Here is a 23,135-nt window from a genome sequence, read left to right as displayed (position 1 = left end):
GTATTGTTAGTGAGTTGCTATCAGTGCTGTTACGCTGTACTCTGGGAGGTAGCTGTGCTTTTTCAACTCTGGTCATTCAGGGAGACAGTTCAAGAGGATTTTGCTTTTTTGCAAACCCTCAAACATAGGCCAAGACACTTATACATCACCACAAAAGCGTACAGCTTTCCAAATGACACAGGAACACAAACTAAAGCAGGGCCTAAAATGAATAGAAGCAGTGAAAATAACACACCGACAAAGTAACAGCTTTCTAAACTAACATACACTACCTGAAAATAATGTATTCCATGAAACTAATTCAGTCTGTCAAACCGATACCTGTTCTTGAACTAATAGAAAACCTTAAACCAATCAAGCACAACAAAATATTACAACCGCTCAAAACAATACGGTGCCTTAAGCTAATACAGCACATCGACAGAAAACAGCACATAAAACTAATACAGAAACTCGAACTGATTTAGTTCCACCAACTAATCACAGAATCATATAAAGTTTAAAACACAGAAAAGAGCCACTTTGCCGATTTTGTCTGTTCTGGTCGGAAAACGATCCACCTATTCTCGCTGAGGGCGAGAACAGTTCCGAAGAAGGGTCACTGACCCGAATTTTAACTCTGCTTCTCTTTCCACAGATGCTGCCAGACCTGCTCAGTGATTCCAGCACTTCTTGTTTTTGTTTCAGATTTCCAGCATCCGCAGTATATTGCTTTTATTTTAGTGTTATCTCTGGGTTGTTGCCCGTGCCACGTGATAGCGAAGCTAGGAATAGGGAGAGAGAGGAGTTGAACACGTGGCTGCAGGGATGGTGTAGGAGGGAGGGTTTTGGTTTCCTGGATATTGGGGCTATTTCTGGGGTAGGTGGGACCTCTACAAACAGCATGGTCTTCACCTGAACCAGAGGGGTACCAATATCCTGGGGGGAAGATTTGCAAGTGCTCTTCTGGGGGATTTAAACTAATTCAGCAGGGGAATGGGAACCTAAATTGTAGTTCCAGTGGACAGGATGTTGAGAGTAGTGAGGTCAGGGATAAGGTTACAAGGACGCAAGAGGGCACTGGCAAGCAAGAACTTGGTTTAAAGTGTGTCTACTTCAACGCCAGGAGCATCCGGAATAAGGTGGGTGAGCTTGCAGCATGGGTTGGTACCTGGGATCTCGATGTAGTGGCCATTTCGGAGACATGGGTAGAGCAGGGGCAGGAATGGATGTTGCAGGTTCCGGGATTTAGATGTTTCAGTAAGAACAGAGAAGGTGGTAAAAGAGGGGGTGGTGTGGCATTGTTAATCAAGGAGAGTATTACAGCGGCAGAAAGGACGTTTGAGTACTCGTCAACTGAGGTAGTATGGGCCGAGGTTAGAAAAAGGAGAGGAGAGGTCACCCTGTTGGGAGTTTTCGATAGACCTCCAAATAGTTCCAGAGATGTAGAGGAAAGGATAGCGAAGATGATTCTCGACAGGGGCGAGAGTAACAGGGTAGTTGTTATGGGGGACTTTAACTTTCCAAATATCGACTGGTAATACTATAGTTCGAGTACTTTAGATGGGTCAGTTTTTGTCCAGTGTGTGCAGGAGGGTTTTCTGACACAGTATGTAGACAGGCCAACCAGGGGTGATGCCACATTGGATTTGGTACTGGGTAATCAACCCGGCCAGGCGTTAGATTTAGATGTAGGTGAGCACTTTGGTGATAGTGATCACAATTCGGTTAGGTTTACCTTAGCGATGGGCAGGGACAAGTATATACCGCAGGGCAAGAATTATAGCTGGGGGAAAGGAAATTATGATGCGATTAGGCAAGATTTAGGATGCGTAGGATGGGGAAGGAAACTGCAGGGGATAGGCACAATCGAATGTGGAGCTTATTGAAGGAGCAGCTACTGCGTGTCCTTGATAAGTATGTACCTGTCAGGCAGGGAGGAATTTGTCAAGCGAGGGAGCCGTGGTTTACTAAAGAAGTTGAAGAGCTTGCCAAGAGGAAGAAGAAGGCTTATGTTAGGATGAGACGTGAAGGCTCAGTTAGGGCGCTTGATAGTTACAAGCTAGCCAGGAAGAATCTAAAGGGAGAGCTAAGAAGAGCAAGGAGAGGACACGAGAAGTCATTGGTGGATAGGATCAAGGAAAACCCTAAGGCTTTCTACAGGTATATCAGGAATAAAAGAATGACTGGAGTTAGATGAGGGCCAATCAAGGATAATAGTGGGAAGTTGTGTGTGGATTCAGAGGAGATAGGGGAAGCGTTAAATGAATATTTTCCGTCAGTATTTACAGTAGAGAAAGAAAATGTTGTCGAGGAGAATACTGAGATTCAGACTACTAGGCTAGATGGGATTGAGGTTCACAAGGAGGAGGTGTTAGCAATTTTGGAAAGTGTGAAAATAGATAAGTCCCCTGGGCCAGATGGGATTTATCCTAGGATTCTCTGGGAAGCCAGGGAGGAGATTGCAGAGCTTTTGTCCTTGATCTTTATGTTGTCATTGTCGACAGGAATAGTGCCGGAAGACTGGAGGATAGCACATGTTGTCCCCTTGTTCAAGAAGGGGAGTAGAGACAGCCCTGGTAATTATAGACCTGTGAGCCTTACTTCGGTTGTGGGTAAAATGTTGGAAAAGGTTATAAGAGACAGGATTTATAATCATCTTGAAAAGAATAAGTTCATTAGCGATAGGCAGCACGGTTTTGTGAAGGGTAGGTCGTGCCTCACAAACCTTATTGAGTTTTTCGAGAAGGTGACCAAACAGGTGGATGAGTGTAAAGCAGTGGATGTGGTGTATATGGATTTCAGTAAGGCGTTTGATAAGGTTCCCCACGGTAGGCTATTGCAGAAAATACACACGTTTGGGATTGAAGGTGATTTAGAGCTTTGGATCAGTAATTGGCTAGCTGAAAGAAGACAGAGGGTGGTGGTTGATGGCAAATGTTCATCCTGGAGTTTAGTTACGAGTGGTGTACCGCAAGGATCTGTTCTGGGGCCACTGCTGTTTGTCATTTTTATAAATGTCCTGGAAGAGGGTGTGGAAGGGTGGGTGAGTAAATTTTCGGATGACACGAAGGTCGGTGGAGTTGTGGATAGTGCCGAAGGATGTTGTAGGGTACAGAGGGACATAGATAGGCTGCAGAGCTGGGCTGACAGATGGCAAATGGAGCTAAATGCGGAAAAGTGTGAGGTGATTCACTTTGGAAGGAGTAACATGAATGCAGAGTACTGGGCTAATGGGAAGATTCTTGGTAGTGTAGATGAACAGAGATATCTTGGTGTCCAGGTACATAAATCCCTGAAAGTTGCCACCTTGGTTAATTGGGCTGTTAAGAAGGCATATGGTGTGTTAGCTTTTATTAGTAGGGGGATCGAGTTTCGGAGCCACGAGGTCATGCTGCAGCTGTACAAAACTCTGGTGAGACCGCGCCTGGAGTATTGCGTGCAGTTCTGGTCAACACATCTTAGGAAGGATGTGGAAGCTTTGGAAAAGGTGCAGAGGAGATTTACTAGGATGTTGCCTGGTATGGAGGGAAGGTCTTACGAGGAAAGGGAAAATGGAATAGTGTAGGTCAGATGGTTTCACAGGTCGGCACAACATCGAGGGCCGAAGGGCCTGGACTGCGCTGTAATGTTCTAATTCTATTCTCATCCCACCTTCCATCATTGTGTCCGTAAACCTGCTGATTATGGCACTTGAGTCGCATATGCAGAGGATTTCTGCCTGAACAACCCTTTCAGGCACTGAGTTGCAGACCCCCTCCACGTTTTGGGTGAAAAGGTTTTCCCTCAACTCCCCTATATATAGTTTTTCTACCAATCACTTTAAATCCATGACCTCCTCCCACCACCTCCCCCACCCCCCCACACACTAGTCACTGCCCTCTCTGCCACGGTGAATAGTCCCTTCACCTCCAATCTATCCAGGCCCCACAACATTTTGTACACTTCAATCAGATTTCCCCTCATTCTTCTCTGTTACAAGGAGAACAACCGCAGCCTATCCAATCTTTCCTCATAGCGACATTTCTTCCAGTCCTGGCGACTTCATCGTAAATCTCTTCTGATCCCTCTGTAATGCAATTACATCTTTTCTGTAATGAGGTGACACGAATTGCACACCGTACTCAGATTGTGGCCTAAGCAATCAGTCATACAGTTCCAGCAGAACTTCCCTGCTCTTATATTCTAAAGATCGGCTAATAAAGGAAAGGATTCGATATGCCCTTTTAACCACCTCATCGATCTGTCCTGCTACCATCAGGAATCTGTGGACATTCATTGCAGGGTTCCTCACTTTCTTTACACTTCTCACTATTTTCCCATTAATCGCGTATTCATTTGCCTTGTTTAATGTCCCCAAATGCATCACCTACAATTAACCAGACTAAAATCCATTCACCACTTTCCTGCTCATCTCATCAGAAAATCAATATCTTCCTGAAGCCTGCAGCTATCCTCCTCGTTATTTTACTACAGGGCCAATCATTATGTGCTCTGCAAACTTCTTGATCATGCCCTCTTCATTTACTTCCAAATCGTTAGTATATACCACAAAAGGCAAGGGGCTCAGCACTGAGCCCAGTGGACAGTATCCAGGCTTGGGCAGATAGATGGCAAGTAACATTCACGCCACACAAGTGCCCGGCAATGACCATCTCCAACAAGGTAGAACCTAACCATCTCCCCTTGACATTCAATGGCTTTACAATCGCTGAGACCCCCACTATCAACATCCTAGGGGCCACCATTGACCAGAAACGGAACTGGAGTAGCCATGTAAATACCGTGTCTACAAGAGCAGGTCAGATGATAGGAATCATGCGGCGAGTAACTCATCTCGTGACACCCCAAAGCCTGTTCACCATCTACAAGGCACAAGTCCGGAGTGTGATGGAATACTCTTCACTTGCCTGGATGAGTGCAGCTCCAAGAACACTCAAGAAGCTCAACACCATTCGGGACAAAACAGCCCGCATGATTGTCACCCCATCCACAAACATTCACCCCCTCCACCACCGTGGCACAGTGACAGTAGTGTGTACCATCTACAAGATGCACTGCAGGAACTCACCAAGGCTCCTTAGACAGCACCATCCAAAGCTGCGAACTCTACCAACGAGAAGGACAACGGCAGTAAATGCATGGGAACACAAACACCTGCAAGATCCCCTCCAAGTCACACACCATTCTGACTTGGAACTGTATCACTGTTCCTTTACTATCGCTAGATCAATATCCTGGAACTCCCTTCCAAACAGCAATGTGGGTGTATCTACCTCACATGGACTGCAGCGGTTCAAGAAGGCAGCTCACCACAATCTTCTCAAGGGCAATTAGGGACGGGCAATAAACGATGGCCTAGCCACCGACACCCACATCCCATGAATGAATAAACAAAAATCTAATACAGCCACTCAAACTAATACAGCTTCTTAAAATAATGCAACACCTCAAAGTAATATAGCATATCCAAATAATACAGCACCTTACACTAACACAGCACATCAAACGTATACAACCTCTCAAAATAATTCAGTCCCTGTAACTAATACATCCCCTCGAGCAAATGCACCAACTCAAACTAATACAGTCCCTCAAGTTGATATCGCCAGTTAAACTAATGCAGCCCCTCAAACTAATAAGTCATCTTAAAATTACACAGCACATCAAACTAGTACAGCCCCTCAAAGTAGCAGAGCAGCTAGAATTAACACACTGCATCAAACTCACACAGCCCTTTCTAAATTTTGAATTCAAAGTAATAAAGACACTCACACTAATTTGGGAACTCAAACAAACTGGGTTTTTTTCTCTCATGGTCTCTGAGCGTCACTGGCAGGGCCATAGTTTATTTCCCATTCCTAATTGCCCTTGAGAAAGTTTGTAGTCGGGCGCCTTCTTGAACAGCTGAAGTCCATGTGGTGTTTGAACACTCAGATTTCGAATGGGACGTGAGTTCCAAGATATAAACCCAATGACAGTGAGGGAATCGTGATCCATCTTCAAGTCAGGATGTTGTCTACATTGCAGGAAATACTGCAGGTGGCAATGTACCCATGTGTCTTCGGCCCATGTCCTTCTTGCTGGAAAGTTTGCAAAGTGCTCTTGAAGTAGACATGGCAGGTTGCTGCAGTTTATCTTGTAAATGGTACGCACTGTGCCAAAATGCGTTGGTGATGGAGGCAGTGTAATCTTAAGGTGCTTTATGGAGTGCGCATCAATCAGGCTCCTTTGTCCTGGATGATGTTCAGCTTCTTGCAGGGAAGGGAAGAGTATTCCATCGCATTCCTGCATTGTGCCTTGCATATGAAGAACAGACTTAGTGGAGTTATGACTTGAGTCACTCGCTGCAGAATTCCTAGACTTGGACCTCTCCTGTAGCTCTAATATTTACGTGGCTGATCCCGTTAAATTTCTCGTCAACGGTGACTGCAGGATGTTGATGTTGGGAAAATCAGCGGTGGTAATGCCGTCGCAAGTCAAGAGGTGCTGGTTGTTATCTCTCTAGTTTGTGGAGGGTCATTGTCTCGCACTTGTGTGGTGTGAGAGTTATTTGCCAGTTGCCAGTCAAAGCCTGAGAATTTTCCAGTTCTTTCTTCACGCGGGCATGGACTGAATCAGTATTTGAGGAGCCTTGTATGGTACTGAACGTCATGCAATCATCAGCAAACATATCACTTCTGACAGTAAAATTAAGGGAAGGTCATTGACGAAGCAACTGAAGATGATTGGGCCTAGGACAGTACTCTCAGGAACTCCTGAAGCGATGTTCTGGGGCTGAGATAATTGGCCTCCAACAATCACAAGCATCTTAAATTATGCTAGCTATCTCCCCAAGAACTGGAGAGGTTTCCCTGATCCACATTGACTTCAGTTTTCCTAGGGCTTCTTTCTGCCAGACTTGGTCAACTGCTGCATTGATGTCAAGCCCAATAACCCTCACCTCACCTCTTGAATTCACCTGCATTGTCCATATTTGGCCAAGACTGTAATGATGTCTGGAGCGAAAAGGCCCTTACAGAATCCACATCATGTACAATGAATCAAATTGTCATATATGGTTCAGGGAATCTCAGGAGGAGGCTGTGATGGATCATCCACTCATTCACTGGATTGTTAATTTTGTAATTGGTTCAGTCTTGAATTTTGAATCCTCCATTGTTGAGGCTGTTGATGCTTGGGCAGCCACCTCCTCCAATTAACTGCTAAACTGTGGGTCGTAACTAGGTGTGACATGACTGCTCTCTTAGTTTTGGCAGCACTCTCCAGACGTTAGTGAGGACATCTGTGCAAGATCGACTTGACAGTGTATGGCTTTGTCTTGTCTGAAACTTTGATGTGATGCGTTGGTCACGGCATCGATTTTCTCTCTTTTTCACATGCTGCTTTCAATGTCTAGCTTGTTGTACTACATATTTTGTTTCACCAGGTTGGCAACTCATTTCGTTGGTATTGCCTTGTTCTTCGCCAGGTATTCTCTACTGCAATCCTCATTGAATTACGGTTGATCCCTTGGCTTGGTGGTAATTGTAGAATGTGGGATGTGCCTGACGATGAGATTACAGTTTGTGGTTTATCACAATTCTGCTGCTGCCGATGGCACATAGCAACTCGTGAATTCCTAGTTTTCAGCTGCCAGAGAATTTCTGAACTCCAGAGTGCCATCTGTTCCTCTGCTACCCTCAGTTCTTCTTCCAAGTAATGTCCAACTTGACGGAGTAATTAATAATCAGTTGGGGGACAGCACTATTTGTTAATCGGCAGGGGATTTCTTGTCCATGTTGCACCTGATGCTATTAGAATTACTGTGGCCAGAGTCAATGCTGAGGACAACAGGACCAATTCTTCCCACCGCTAAACCTCTCTGGCTCCACGTTTCATGGGATACTCCTGCTTTGTGTCAAGGGATATCCAGGGATGGTAATGGACCAATCCTGGATATTGGCTGAATTTATGATGCTGTGACATGACTGAAAGCCATTGTGACAGCTCTCTCAGTTTTGGCTGCAGTCCTCAGACATAGTGAGGAGATCTGTGCAAGATCGACTTGGCAGTGTATGGCTTTGTCATGTATAGTGTCAGCCTCACTATATTCCGGCGGTGCTGTTTTTCAACTTCTCTGTAGCAGTTGGATACAACTGAGTGGCAATTGCAATTGAATTCAATTCATATATTAGTTAAAAGTCAACAATATTGCTGGCATCACATGTAAAGTTAAACTGGTTAAGGAAAGGGAATTTACCTCCATAAAGGACATCAGTGAATGGAAATCCCTTAGTGTTACAGTGTAAAGTGGCTTGGCCTTTATTCCATATTTATTTTTCATTAAATTTACATTCCTACAGCTGCTGGAGTTGGGTTTCAACTCGTGTCTCCAGGGTATTTGTCCGGCTTTCAAGAGTTATTACTCCAGGAACATTACCATTACCCTAACGTTTTCAAATTATTTCTCCTCCTTTAAAGCATTCCCTTCCATATCACATTGTTGACTAAGCTTTTGATTCTTAATGTTAGCGCATTAATAATTAGGACTTTACACAAGTGGATATTGTTACATGCTGACCAGTACACAGAGCGAACGTTTTCAGTTATTTTTTTATTTGGATTTGGTGACAGATATACTGGAAATACAGTTGCAATTAAAAACACAATTGATCATTTTAACTAATACACAGCATACAAAGTTGTAGTTACAAAAGTGCTAGGCAATGGACATCTCCAGCAAGAGCGAATCTAACCATCTCCCCACGACATTCAGTGGCATTACGATCGCGAGATCCCTCACTATCAACATCGTGGGGGTTATCATTGACCAGAAACTGAACTGGAGTCACCATATAAATACTTTGGCTACAAGAGCAGTTCAGAGGCTTGGAATCTTGCGGGAATAATTCAACTCCTGATTGCCCAATGCCTGCTCACCATCTACAAGGACCAAGCCAGGAGTGTGATGGAATTCTCTCCACTTGCCTGGATGAATGACGCTCCGAAAACAATCAAGAAGCTATAGACCATCCAGGACAAAGCGACCCATCTGATTAGTACCCTGTCTACAAACATCCACGCCATCCACCACTGACACCCAGTGGCAGCAGTGTGTCCCTCTACAAGGTGCACTGCAGCAACGCACCAAGGCTACTTAGACCACACCTTCCAAACAGGCAACCACTACTACATAGAAGGACAAGTGCAGCAGATGCGCGGGAACACCACCACCCTCCAAGCCGCACACCATTCTGACTTGGAACCATAATCACCGTTTCTTCACTGTCGCTGGGTCAAATTCCTGGAAGTCCCTTCCGAACAGCACTGTGGGTCTACCTACCCCATATAGATTTGCATCGATTCAAGAAGGCAGCTCACCACCACCTGATCAGGGTCAATTAGAGATGGGCAATACATTAGCAGGTTCTTTTCACTCAAGGTAATATCAAGAAACAACTTAGATTGTACAACATAGATTGTAATAAAGCATTCGAAAAAGTATCACATAAATCTGGTGAACACAACTGAGGCTCATATGGTAGGATGGTCAGTATAAGCATGCATGAAAAAAGAGCTTAAGGGAAGAAAAAGCATGTCATGTTAAATGGCTATTTTTCAGGCTGGCAGACAGTTGTGTTTCCCACGAATCCGTTATATGATCACTGATTTTATTTATTTATTTATTGATATTGAAGTATGACTTGGATATATGGTGAGTAAAAGTTCAACATTTCGCGATGATTCCGAACTTAGAGGAATGGCAAACACTGAGGATCATATACATCCACTGCAACAGGCCACAGGTAGGGTAGGGAAATGTTCAGACATGTGAAACATGTGAGGTGTTGTATTTTGAAAGAAGGAATGTGCCGGGCAAGATAGCCTAATGGTACAGTTCCAAAGAGCGTGCAGGAACAGTGGGATCTGGGGACTATGTGCGTCGATCTTTGAAGTTTGCAGGATATACTGATAGAGTAGTCAGCAATATATATGTGTTTTAAAGCTTCTTTAATCGAAGTATGGAGGGCAAAAGAATGGATTTTTGCTGAACGTTCGCAAAGCTCTGATTAGGGCATAGCTAGAGCATTGCATCCAGTTTTGGTCACCACACTTTAGGAAGGATGTGCAGGTGCAAAAGATATTTAACCAAATATTTCTATGGAAGTGGAATTTCTGCTACAAGGTTAGGTTGGAGCAGCTGATGTTGTTCTATTAGGAACACATGAGTTTGAGGGGAGATTTAATGGAGGGATACAAGATGATGACAGTTTAAGATAAGGTTAGAAAAAAAAGGACAGGGGGGCACAGATTTAAGGATTTGGGCAAGAGATGCAGGGGTTTCGAGGGGAAGAACTTTTTAATTCTTTTTATGGATTGAGTGTCAATGACCAGGAACTCCCTGCCCATAAGGATGCTAGATGCAGAGACGATCAATGATTCATAAGGGAAATTGGATGGGCACTTGAAAGATAAATGCTTGCAAGGCTATGGAGATTGAGGGGGAATGGGACTGACTGCATCGCTCCACCGAGACCCAGATAAACTGAATTGGTCAAATGGCCTGTGTGCATGTCATAAATGGCTCCCTGATGCTCTATGCTTAGTTCTCTTGGAGTCCTGCACTGTCAGCGGTACAGTAATGACGCAGTGGTGCACCATGGTGGATCGGTACTGCGGGAACGCTGCACTGTCGCAGGTTTTGTACGAGGGGAATGCTGCACTACCTCAGTGGAAGTAATCATGGAACGTTGCAATGGCATAGGGGCATTATTGAGTGACTCCTGTACTTTAAATGATCAGTACTGAAAGAGTACTGCACTATCAGAGTGACACTCCTGTTGCTGTAACAGAACAGTAATGATGGTCAGTACTGATGAAGCACTGCACATTTAGGGGGCTAAATTGGTTGCAGGGTGTTTACTGGTTGAAGGATGGAGTGGTTGGACGGGTTCTTTCACTTTAAAGCTCTGTATCATTTTAAGTGTTTGTCTCAATTGGAGGATCTGTATCATTTGGAGAGTTTTACAACTTGGAGGTCAGTATTGACTGGGCAGGCTGAATCGCTTGAAAGGTCGATACCAGTTGGAAGACCTGTATTAGTTGTAGGTGCTAAATTATTTTTGTTGTCCTATTGATTTAAAGCAATGCATTATTGTGCTGTACCTTGTTACATTACGATGCTGTACCAATTCTGTAAAACAACACGGGATCTAAAGAAGGGACTGATCGTGTTTAAAGAACAACCTCATCTCATGGGTATGCAACTTCCAATGAGCATTTGCAAATTATCGTGAACAAATGTGTCCTGTCTTTAGATTTGTCAGCAAATCACCAAACTAATGTTCAATATAATACCACAGATTTAACTCGATATTGTAATTTGCTGCTCAGATACAGAGAGAAATATAAACAATGATGCAACCTCATTATCCCCAAGAGGACCATGCAGGGTATGGATTAAAAGCTCTGTGAATCTTTTGTCTCGAAGTTTCATTCGGAGATAGTGCCTGCAACACGAAGCAGAAGATCGTTTCCCAAATAAGAATGTCTGATACTTATTACTATATTGAGAATATAATCTACATGATCATTGCTGTTATTGGTATACCTGGTAAGTAAATATAAAAAAATGAAGTTGTTTAAATCTCTGTGTCTCTCGTTTTGTTCTGTGATTGATAAAGTTACATGGGGATCCAGTGGTCAAAGTAATACAGGCATCTGATCAGTGAAATCATTTCATACAGTCAAATGACCTGAATTAGTGCTGCGGGTTTACTGAGTTACATCAACTAAAATATCCTCCATCTGCATCTCGCAGTCCCGCTGAATTATCAGAGTGTGGTTCAATACCTAGAGTGGTACCCATGACCCTAGTGGCCATTTATGATAGAGAGTATGTGTCACAGTAGCATTGTACTGAAGGCGGATCTCTAACAGGAGTGGAACGCCTGACCCCAGTGGCCATGTAGTACTGCCTGTATCTGTAACGATAGAACTGTACTGACTGTTAGTCATGAGCTGGACTGGCGTTCCTACACCCCAATGGCAATATGTGGTTGAGAGTAATTGCCACTGCAGAATTCTACCCAATGGGTGTTACTAAACCGAGTGGAAAACCTGAACCCAGCGGCTAGAATTACTGGAAGTTTTTGTCACAGTAGAATTATACAGAATCTGTATCGTTAACTGCGGTAGAAAACCTGTCCCCAGTAACCATGTGTTACTCTGTGCATCTGTCACTGTATAAGTTTACAGAGTGCGGGACACCAAGTGCAGTGGAATGCCTGTACTCAGTGGCCATGTATTACTGGGAGATTGATCTGGAAATCGATTACTAACCAGAGTGGAATACCTGACCTCAATAGTCATGACTTATTGGAATATTCTGTCACTGTACAATTTTACTGAGCGTGGATCACTAACTGGGTTGGGGACAGCTCGTTCTACTTTGAAGATATTCTTTCAGAAGACTCCTCCTTACAGTCCATTGAGCTTCTTTCATGTTTTACGACTATAATAAATTATAGTGGGGAAACAAAATGCTAGATGTTGAAGATGGTTGATAACAAGCGTCCACAATAAGATGCATTGATATTGTTCTGATTCCTGTGACACTGCACCAATTGAAAGAGATGTTAACTATTTGCTTTCAAGTAAACTGCAGGGCAGCATTGTTACAGTATTCAACGAGTCTGGTTAGCACGTTATTCTTACTTTCATTACTCTTGAGTCCTGTAATCACTTTCTTATGCCGATTAAGCCATTCCCCTGGCACATCCTGAGGATTTGTGCCTCATGCCTACTGAATTTTATTATCTTCCTGTTACACAGGATGAATACCGGGCTGTGGTTATTCACTATTACACTTCAGTAACGTTTTATCTTTGAATTTACCAGTTCTTAACCATTACATAGAATGTACACGGGTGTAATCTGCAGCGATCGTTTCCCTTATTTCAGTGAGATGTTTGGCTGCAAAGAGAGATACATCCAACTGAGGAACATGCATTTCAGGTCGTAATGCAAAGATGAGCGTTATCAGTAAGACCAGATGACTAATACACCATTTACAGGAAATAATATAGCATTAACAGCACACAACCTGGTCATTCAGTTCAACTGCCTTATACCTGCCCTAATGCTCCACACGAGACACTCCCAATTCCTGCTTTTCTACAAATATCAGCATATCACAGAATTATAGATCCATAGAGATTTTTTGGCAAAGAAAAATGACCGCTTGGCCCAACATGTCTGCACTGGACGAAAATTGAGCCTGCTGCCCAATGCCACCTTCCAGCATTTGGTCCCGAGCCCTGCAGGCTACGGCTCTTAAGGTCAATATCCAGACGCCATATCCTTCTGTAATTTTCCTCATGTACTTAACAATATTTCCCCTAACAGTTATCCACGCCAACTACTCCATGTGGTAGCAAGTTCCACATTCTCACCACTCTCTGAGTAAAGTAGACTCTCCTGAATTCCTTTTGTATTTTTGTGTATTTAATAGCGACTATCCTATATTGATGAACGCTTGATTTGGACTCCCGACTAATGGAAATATCTTCTGCACGCTTTCCCTCCCAAACCACTTGATAACTTAATCTCTCATCTTGAATCATTTTTTTGTAAAACAAAATTCTCCTTCTCCAGTGCCTTGATATATTTTTTTTGTGAATATGTTGACAGGCTGCATACAGTGTGCTTACAGTGGTTTCAACAAGGTGCTATGTAAGTTCGTTATAACCTCTGTACTTTCAATTTTTTTCCTTTAGAAATGAGCTTTTTTGTTTTGTCATTTTCTTGTTGGCACTCGATAGTCACTTACATTGCCTGGCAATATATACCTTCAATGCCACTTTACCATTCGATTAAATAACCATGTATCTGTCCCCTGTTACATTTCTTGTAGATGTTTGATACATTCACTCAGTTATTACCACACAGTTCCTTCCTCCCTTCTCAGATCTCTCGCCAGCTTCTGCATCCTCAACGTCTGGCACATTTGGCCACTTCTTTCCCACGCGTGTCTTCTTAACTTTTGATATCGGAGGTGTGATCCAGATATCCATTTGTATTTTTTTTCCATGTAATTATGCCCCTCACTGGTCCAAAGTCCATTGAAACCGAGCTTCTCTTCAACTCACAGCAGACGGGATCACTGTTGTCAGGATTTTTTGCTGTCCCACAGCAGTAGGTTGTCGCTTAGCTAATGTCACTCAACCATCTTCCGTGAGTACACTCCGTAGGCTCCTGTTGGAATGTATTAGTTTGGGTCAGTTCGCTCAAAATTTCCACTGGAACTTCTCTCTCTGTCACATCCTCTGTGCTAGCCAGTTTTTATGATTCACTTTTTTTTCCAGCACATTGGTGTATTTTTCATCATCATTTCCTTATTTTGTTCGGGACAGAAAATTCAATTAACTCTGCCTCTATCTTCCACCCCTCCCACACCTTCACCTGGTCGATCTATGACTGTCGGCTTCCCTTCCTCGAGTTCTCTATGTCCATTTCAGGGGACTGGCTGTACAACAATTTCTATGATAAACCTCCATGACTCTATGATATGACTTCCACAGCTGTCTTGAATACGGTTCTTTTTCTCCGATTTTTGTAAGGGCCCTGTTGCATTCTCTTAGAAACTCTGTCACCTTTGCGTAAGTTACACCGAAACCACTACGGGTCACAAACTCTAACACAGGTGAACTTTTAATCTCAGTGAAGAACATCATCATATGTTTTTACTGGGCACTTTATTCCCTGTTAAACCCAACAATCAGATCAAAAGCATCAGACCATAACCGCCTCACACATGTTCTCGGACGGAATATGTTGGGAATGTAGGATGGCTGCAACAGTGCCACTGGGAGCAGAGGAGCTGTGGCCGGGTGCTTGGTGCGGGGATTCCATAATGGTGTACGACCAAGGGGCAGCTCTACGTCCCTCAGTTCTCCCCACCTTTCTTGATCACATTCCTCGACCAATGAAGCATTCACTTTTTTTTGGGCCAGGTTTTCCATGGATCTCTGCCCCTCTGTAATTCTTCTCTAAGCCTTGGAGCATATATGGACTAGTCTTCTGTTTATTTGTCACATTCGCATTGATAAATCATACTGGTTGTTATTGAATCACTTCTTCCCTCCAGTCGAATACTGACTTTCTCCTTTGTTATTTAGTCCTATCCTTTCTCTGAGTCTATGCATGAAAATAGTTGCTAAATAATATATTTCAGTTCTGATGTACAATTATCGACTTGAAAAGCTAACTCTTCTCTCTCCACAGGTGCTATCTGGCCTGAAGAATTTCTTCATTATGTTCAATTCTTATTTTTAAGACACTTGTACAACGTTCTCAATATTGCACATTCACTCACTAAATTTGACTTGGATTAGTAACAGGGTCTGCGGCTCCCCCTGCAATACAAACAGTAGTGGAAAGACACTTACTCTCTGAAGTTTTATTATTATTATTATTATTATGGCCTCCTTTCACCTGCTGAATTTCCCGAGGACTGAGAAGTCCAGCAGGACAATGTTTAAGTTGTACACCAGGTTACATCAGTGGCAGCCAACCTAGTGGTAAATGTCAGTTCTTTGCTGCTTTACTGCCTCTTTCGGACTAAGTTGGCGGTTTTGAGGTGCAGTGCTCGTGGTTGAGATTCTTTCACCTCTGACACGATTGCAACTCACCTGCTTTGGTGCTAAATTCCTGACCTTACTTTCTAGGTCAGAGAAACGGGGAATGTTTGATCAGTCAATTTGTGATTTATTTTCCCATCGCTCTCTTTCAGTTAATTTAATGGCGATTGTAATCCTGTCCCAGGGAAAGTGCGGCATCTCCACCTGCACCACTCGTTACCTGGTGGCCATGGCAACTGCGGATCTACTGGTTATTATCACTGAGGTCATACTGAATCAGATCAATTATTATTATTTCCCTGAGTATTTTCTGGATATCACCCCTGTGTGCAGCATTGTGTATGCCCTGACTAGTGCAGCCACAGAATGTTCTGTCTGGTTCACTGTCACTTTCACCTTTGACCGATTTGTTGCCATTTGTTGCCAGAAGTTGAAAAGGAAATATTGCACCGAGAAAACTGCTGCTTTAGTTTTAACAACAACATGCATCCTGCTCTGTTTAAAAAATGTTCCCTTCTACTTCATATATGAACCTGAAGAGCTAATTAACGATGTACCTTGGTTCTGTAATGTAAAGCCAAGTTATTATACTCAGCTCGAATGGGTGGGGTTTGATTGGTTTGATAAAGTTTTGACCCCATTAATCCCATTCACTTTAATTCTGTTGTTTAACGCTTTGACAGTGAAATACATTTTGGTGGCTAGTCGAGTCCGAAAGGGACTGAGAGGTCGGAACAAGGGAATGATTCGCAGGGATCCAGAAATGGAGAGCAGAAGGAAATCTGTGATTTTGCTCTTCACCATATCAGGCAGCTTCATACTTCTGTGGTTGGTGTATGTTATCGAATTCTTCTATTATATCATTACAGGAACAAATCCCGTCGGCTATAGTGATGGTGAATATATGTTTCAGCAGGTCGGATACATGTTGAGGAGTTTAAATTGCTGCACAAACACATTTATTTATGGGGCAACTCAGTCCAAGTTCAGACAGCAGTTCAAAAGTGCAATGAAATATCCAGTTACGTCAATTATTCAATTAATTAATAACCCAAAACACTGAAGGCCGCCAAAGGCGGTTTCCAGTGTTGCCAATCCTAACGTATCGCCAGATTTCCATTAACAAAATAGCACTTGAAATTTCTGGGGATTTGAATATAATTGCAGCAGCTGGACAGGCAGGGTGGGTAGGTGTTTCAGCCACTGTGTTTAGCATAGTGATTGATAGAGAGGTAGACAGATGACAAATATCAGCTGCTGTTGGGCAAGAGGTGACCATCAGAGGACGGTAAGTGCGAGCTATGAGCAAGAGGTTACGGATAGCTGTAGGACCGTAGTACCCTGGCAGGAGGAGTCAGGCACGCCAAAGTGCTGTGGGCCAAGGAAAACACGTGATATTCTGAGAACCAGAAGAAAAATAAAAGGCAGGGGAGTCAGAACGTCCCTTTCAAGACAGGAAAGAAAACAATAACCAGAGCCGACGCCCCACCTCAGATGCTTCCATTCTGAGCTCCTCACATCTGCACAGAAATAAACAATTCTTCTTATAAAAGAAAAATATTGCAGTTGCTGCAATTTTTCCTGTGTGAATTGATTTGTTTTTTTTAAACTTTAGGAGAACTTTATTTTGCCTGCCTCCGTTCAATTCCTTCACCCACTTCTGCTGTCTCAGTCTCTTTCTCAGATTCAGAGAGTTGGGGGGAGGGGCAGGGGTGGTGAGTGGTGGTGTGGCCACAGGGAGATTCACGTCTGGACACGATAAAGCTGGTATCTCAAATGGGAACAGGGGAGCCGATGTGAGGTGGCGGTACCAAGGTCACTGGAGTAGCCAAGAGCCCTGGTGATGACCTCTGCGGTGGATGGGGCAAGTCCCTTCCTGGTCCCATTTTAACTGATACTGTTAATGACTCTCCTTCCTCAGCCGTTGCCAAACTCTTTCTACAATCTGCCTTCATCACCCCGTCTCCAAAAAAAAAACCTGCACCCACATCTGTCCTTGAAAACTACCGCCCTATCTACAACCTCCCTTTCCTCACTGAAGGACTTCACCGTGTTGTCGCCTCAGAAATCCATGCCAATCTGACCCGGAAATCTATTTTTCAATCCCTCCAGGCAGGTTTCCACCATGCCATTATAATGAAACAGCTCTTATGATAGTCTCAGATGATATCCTCCTCGAGGGTGACATTGGTAAGCTATCACTACATACCCTTCTTGTCCTGATTGAAGCCTTTGCCACGCTTGACCATTCCACTGTCCTCCAACTGGGTGAGACTGCAATCACCTGGTTGCATTCTTGTCTAATCATAGCCAGAGAATTATCTGCAATGTCTTCCCTTTCCGTTCCCTGTCTGTTACCACTGGTTTCGCCTGAGGATATGAACTTGCCACCACCAACAACCCCTCCCCCATTCTGTATCTGCATACTTCCCTTTAGCGACAACATGCGAAAAAAAACAGTGCTAGTTTTCGCAGCTACTCGTGATAGCCAGATCTACTCATCACCACCTCTCTAGATTATATCACTGTTGCTAAGTTATCAGACTGCTCATGTAACATGCAACACTGGATCAGCATGAATTTCCTCCAATTAAATATTAAGAGGAATAAAACAATTGTTTCTTTTCCAAACTCCATTCCCGAGCTACCGACTGCATTTCTCTCCCTGGCAAAATCTGAGACAAAATCAGTCCATTCCCCATCTTAGCACCATATTTGATGACGGATGAATTTCTGATCAAATATTATTACCAGTACTAAGACTTCCCCAGTAGCATTGTCCGACTTCGCCCCTGTCTTAGCTTAATTGCTACCTCTTTCATCCCTTATTACCATTAGAGTTCAGCACACCAAGGAACTCCTGGGCAACCTGTGCCATGTTACGTTACTAAACTTGAAGCTATCCCAAACTCTATTGACTGCCTCTTTTCTCACACCAATTCCCATTCTTTTGACACTCCTTTGCTCGCTGACGTGCATTGGTTCTTGGTCAAACAAAATCCTGTTTTTAGAATTCTCATCCTATTTCCAAATTCCTTTGTGACCCCACACTCACTATCGATGTAATCACCTCCCCAAAGCACAGAAGGCTTTTCTGCCCATCGTGTCCGTGCCAACTCTCTGCAGGATCAACTTAACCATCCCAACTTCCCTGCCCTTGTCAAACATCACCTCAAAGTTTTTCTCTCCAGGTGCTTAATCAATTCATTTTCGAATCCTTCTGGAATATCTGGATGTTATCAATTTTTGGTCGTTATTTGTTATTGGTTCGTTTGCCCTTTGTCCTTTCTGCAATGTACCTAACACGTATCTGAAGCATTTCTTCTTTAAAGGTAATCAGTGTTATGATACAGCTCTTCGTATCAACCTTTCATTCCATTTTACCCTGGCTCAATAATTTATCTCATTGCGTTGAAATTAGACCCCTTCCAATCTACACGTTTTTTTTTGTTCCTTTTTTTTCTGCATTACTAGTCTGAACCGTATGAATAAGATGGTCACTTTTACCCACATGCTTCCTGACAGACACCTGGTCCACATAGCTCACCTCATTTCCCAGCACTAAATCTTTTACCTTTCTGAACACTTCGAATCCTTGTATATTAAGCGCCCAGTCCTGGGCAGTTGCAGCCACGATTCTGTTATTTGTCACTGGACCATTTTCCCATACTGCTGTTAATGTTTTTTTTTCTCACCAGCCTTATTCACCATATTCCTGTGCTTAACACAGCATGGCAAACTGTCTTTGCATTCCTAATAATCCTTCTCAATATACTCTCATCTCATATGGAACTATCTTTTATCTAGATCTGTATAACACTCTCATGGTATGCACCTTATTGTTATTTTCAAACGCCATATGCTAGTGCCCAAGCCCTTGCCATTTTTTTTTTTGTTTTCAAACTGTCCCTAACCATACTAGAGAAACATCCGTGAGGACATTGGTCCCAATCCTGTTGAGGCACAACTGGTCTCTTTTGAATAGGTGCTTTCTGCCGCAGAGTTAGTCCCAATGCCCAATAATATGAAGCCCTCCCTCTTGCACCCTGCTTCAAGCCACGCATTGATTCTACCTATCTTCCTATTTCTACTCTCACGACGGTGTAGCACTGGGAGTAATCCAGAGATTATTACGCCGATGCCCTACACTTCAACGTGTTCCCAACTCTTGCATATCTAACAGCAGAATCTTAATACCTGCTCTTGCACTGTCGTTGGTACCAATGTGTTTCACAACTTCTGTTTCACTCCCTTACCCTGGCAGAGTATCCTGTGCATTTTATGTGATGTCCTTTATCCAGGCACCAGGAGGCAACACCCCATACAGGACGAATGATACAGATACAGCAATACCTACTTGTTCCCCCAACTGTGCATTTGCCCACATCACCTCTAGTTCTTCACTTTGTGAAAGTTAAGCTCGGTCTCATGTTCTGGAATTAGCAAACCAGTACACATCATTGACTTTAATTTTACAGTAGATGCCCACGTAGTCCATGTGTAGTGCAACTACCTGTCCAGAAACATCATAGCCCTCAGGTCGACGGCAACTGCACATTTTTATGCACCTCTGAAATGACGTTTACTCTAACTGTCCTTCCAGGTATATCACAGAACACATGTGTACTGTCACTCCTAATCCAATTAGATCACTAACCATACATCCACTTTAACTACTAAAATAAAAGCAAAATACTGTGGATGCTGGAAATCTGAAATAAAAACAAGAAATGCTGGAACCACTCAGCAGGTCTGGCAGCATCTGTGGAAAGAGAAGCAGAGTTAATGTTTCGGGTCAGTGACCCTTCATCGGTCACTGACCCGAAATGCTAACTCTGCTTCTCTTTCCACAGATGCTGCCAGACCTGCTGAGTGGTTCCAGCATTTCTTGTTTTTAATCCACTTTAACTACCCGTCCAGATATTAATTTCCCGAAAACAATTGTAAATGCGATCCAGATCCTTCACAGATTTGTACTGTAACCGGCCTTACAGGTAAATCATTAATCTCTCTCACCCTGATACGACCCATCCATATGTTGGAGTTCTTTGAAGGAGGAACATGCGTAGTGGATAAAGGGGAGCCCGGTGATGCACTGTACTTCGATTTCCAGAATGCATTTGACAAGGTTTTGATTTCACTGGAGTACAGAAGAGTGAGGGGAGACTTAATTGAAGCATATAAGATCCTGAAGGTCTTGACAGGTTGAAGGTGGAGGGTTTGGTTTCTGTTGTGGGGGGAGTGCAGGTCTAGGGGGCACTGTTGCTTATTAGGGTTTGCCCTTTGAGGACAAAGACGATGAGATTTGTTTTTATTCTCTCAGAGGGTTGTGTGACTTTGGAATTCTTTGCCAGAGAAGGTTGTGGAGGCGGGGTCATTGAATATTTTTAAGCCAGAGGTAGATAGGTTCGTGTTAGGCAAGGGAATAAAAGATTATTTGGGGGTAGATGGGAGAGCGAAAATGGAGACAGAAACAGATCAACCATGATCGTAATGAATGGCGAAGCACGCTACACGGGTTTACATCGCTTACATCTTCTCCAAATTTGTATGGTCTTATATACCAGTGAACACAATTTACTGTAACTAACCATCCATACAATAACTGACCTGGGTTACGCTGCATGTAGTTTTCAAATGAGCTTGTTTGAGCTGAAAGTACCCTGAAAGATATATCATAAAGCATAATTTTTCTGTAACTAACCATATGGATACACTACGCTGCTCAACCAGATATCTCAAGATTTGCCGATGACAATGAATTTGGAAGTGTGGCAAACAGTGAGGAAGATAAGAAAATCTACAACAGGACAAGGATAGCCGAACAGAATGGCAGTACTGAAAGCAGATGGAATTTATTACTGGCAAGTTTGAGGTGGTGCATCATGTCTGAAGAAATAGGGAGAGGCACTATGTATGCATTGCTCATTGAAGGTGACAGGGCATTTTGAGTTTGGTTCCTAAAGCATATGGACCTTGGGTTTCATGAATAAAGTAATTGAATACAAAGAACAGGGAAGTTAATCTGAACATTTGGAAAGCTCTGGTTAAGTCCCAACGGGTGTGCTGCATCCAGTTCTTGTCTCAACACGTAGGAAGGATGTGAGTGTTCATGAGAGGGTTCAGAAGAAATTTACCAGAATGTTTCTAGGGATGGAGCGTTTAGTTGCAAAGTTAGATTAGAAAAGCTTGGGATTTTTTCCTTCAAACAAATGACATTGAGGGGATACTTCGTAGTAGTGAAAATATTCTGTCAGGCTTATGTACGATAGGCAAGATTTCTGACAGAGTTAGATAAGTTAGACAAGGAAGAACTGTTCCCATCAACTCATTGTATGTACTAGCAGACACAATGTGATGGTTTGGGGCAAGAGATGCATGTAGAAAATGAGGGAAAATGTGTTTATACAATGGGTGATAATGACCTGGAACTCGCCGTCACAAGAAACAATTCATGGCTTGAAAAGGAAATTGGATGGCCACTTCATGGGCATAACCTTTCAGGGCTATGGAAACCAAGCAGGCGATAGATATGCTGAGAACCGGCATAAACTATCTTGTACTGTAACTGCTCTTGCACGCACCGAGAACCATGTGTTTGCATTTCATTTTCATTCGTTTCATGGGAAATGGGCGTCGCTGGGCAGGCCAGCATTTGTTGCCCATCCCTATTTGCCCATGAGAAGGTGGTGGTGAGCTGCCATCTTGAACCTCTGCAGTCCATGTGCGGTAGGTACAATGCTATTAGAAAGGGAATTCTAGGCTTTTGAAGCCGCGACAAGGAAGGAATGGCTATTTTGCTCCAAGTCAGGATGGGATGTGACGTGGAGGGAACTTGCAGGTGGTGGTCTTCCCATGCACATACTGCCCTTGTCCTTCTAGGTCATAGAGATCGCGCATTTGGAAAGTGCTGCCTGAGTAGCTTTGGTTCATTGCTGCAGTGCATGTTGTAGATGTTACACTGCTGCCACTGTGCGTCGGTGTTGGATGAATGAATGTTGGTGGATGGGTGACAATCAAGCGGGCTGCTTTGTCCTGGATGGTGTCGAGCTGATTGAGTGTTGTTGGAGCTGCACCCATCCAGGGAAGAGGTGGGCATTCCATCAAACTCTCGTCTTGTGCCTTATAGATGGTGGACAGTCTTTGGAGAGTCATGAGGTAAGTTACTGGCCTCTGACCTGGTCTTATGGTCAAGGTATTTATATGGCGGCTCCAGTCCACTTCCTGGTCAATGGTAACCCCAGGATGTTGATGGGGTATCGGTGCGGGGGGCAGCGGAGGTGAATTCAGCGATCGTAATGCATTAAATGTCAAGGGGCTATGGTTTGATTCCCTCTTGTTGGGAATGGTCACTGCCTCGAACTTGTGTGGTGCGAATGTTAATTGCAACTTATCAGCCCAAGCCTCGATATTGTCCATGTCTTGCTGCATTTCTGCAGGGGCTGCTTCCGTATCTGAGGAGTGCTGACCATTGTGCAATCATCAGCGAACATTCCCACTTCTAACTTTATGATTGAAGGAAGCTTATTGATG

General features: G+C 43.5%; 1 protein-coding gene across 1 annotated transcript; it reads left to right on the top strand.

The window, feature by feature from the left end:
* The first annotated feature begins 9,673 nt into the window (after window positions 1–9,673).
* LOC137345222 (probable G-protein coupled receptor 139) lies at window positions 9,674–16,665 on the top strand. The gene is made up of 4 exons (XM_068008688.1): window positions 9,674–9,767; window positions 11,107–11,220; window positions 11,453–11,575; window positions 15,755–16,665. Exons 1-4 carry the CDS (start codon window positions 9,674–9,676, stop codon window positions 16,663–16,665), a joined length of 1,242 nt encoding a protein of 413 aa, XP_067864789.1.
* Window positions 16,666–23,135: the final 6,470 nt, after the last annotated feature.

The sequence above is a fragment of the Heterodontus francisci genome, chromosome 28 (genome assembly GCF_036365525.1).
Source record: "Heterodontus francisci isolate sHetFra1 chromosome 28, sHetFra1.hap1, whole genome shotgun sequence".
Classification (NCBI taxonomy): Eukaryota; Metazoa; Chordata; class Chondrichthyes; order Heterodontiformes; family Heterodontidae; genus Heterodontus; species Heterodontus francisci.
This window is presented reverse-complemented; position numbering and strand designations above follow the sequence as displayed.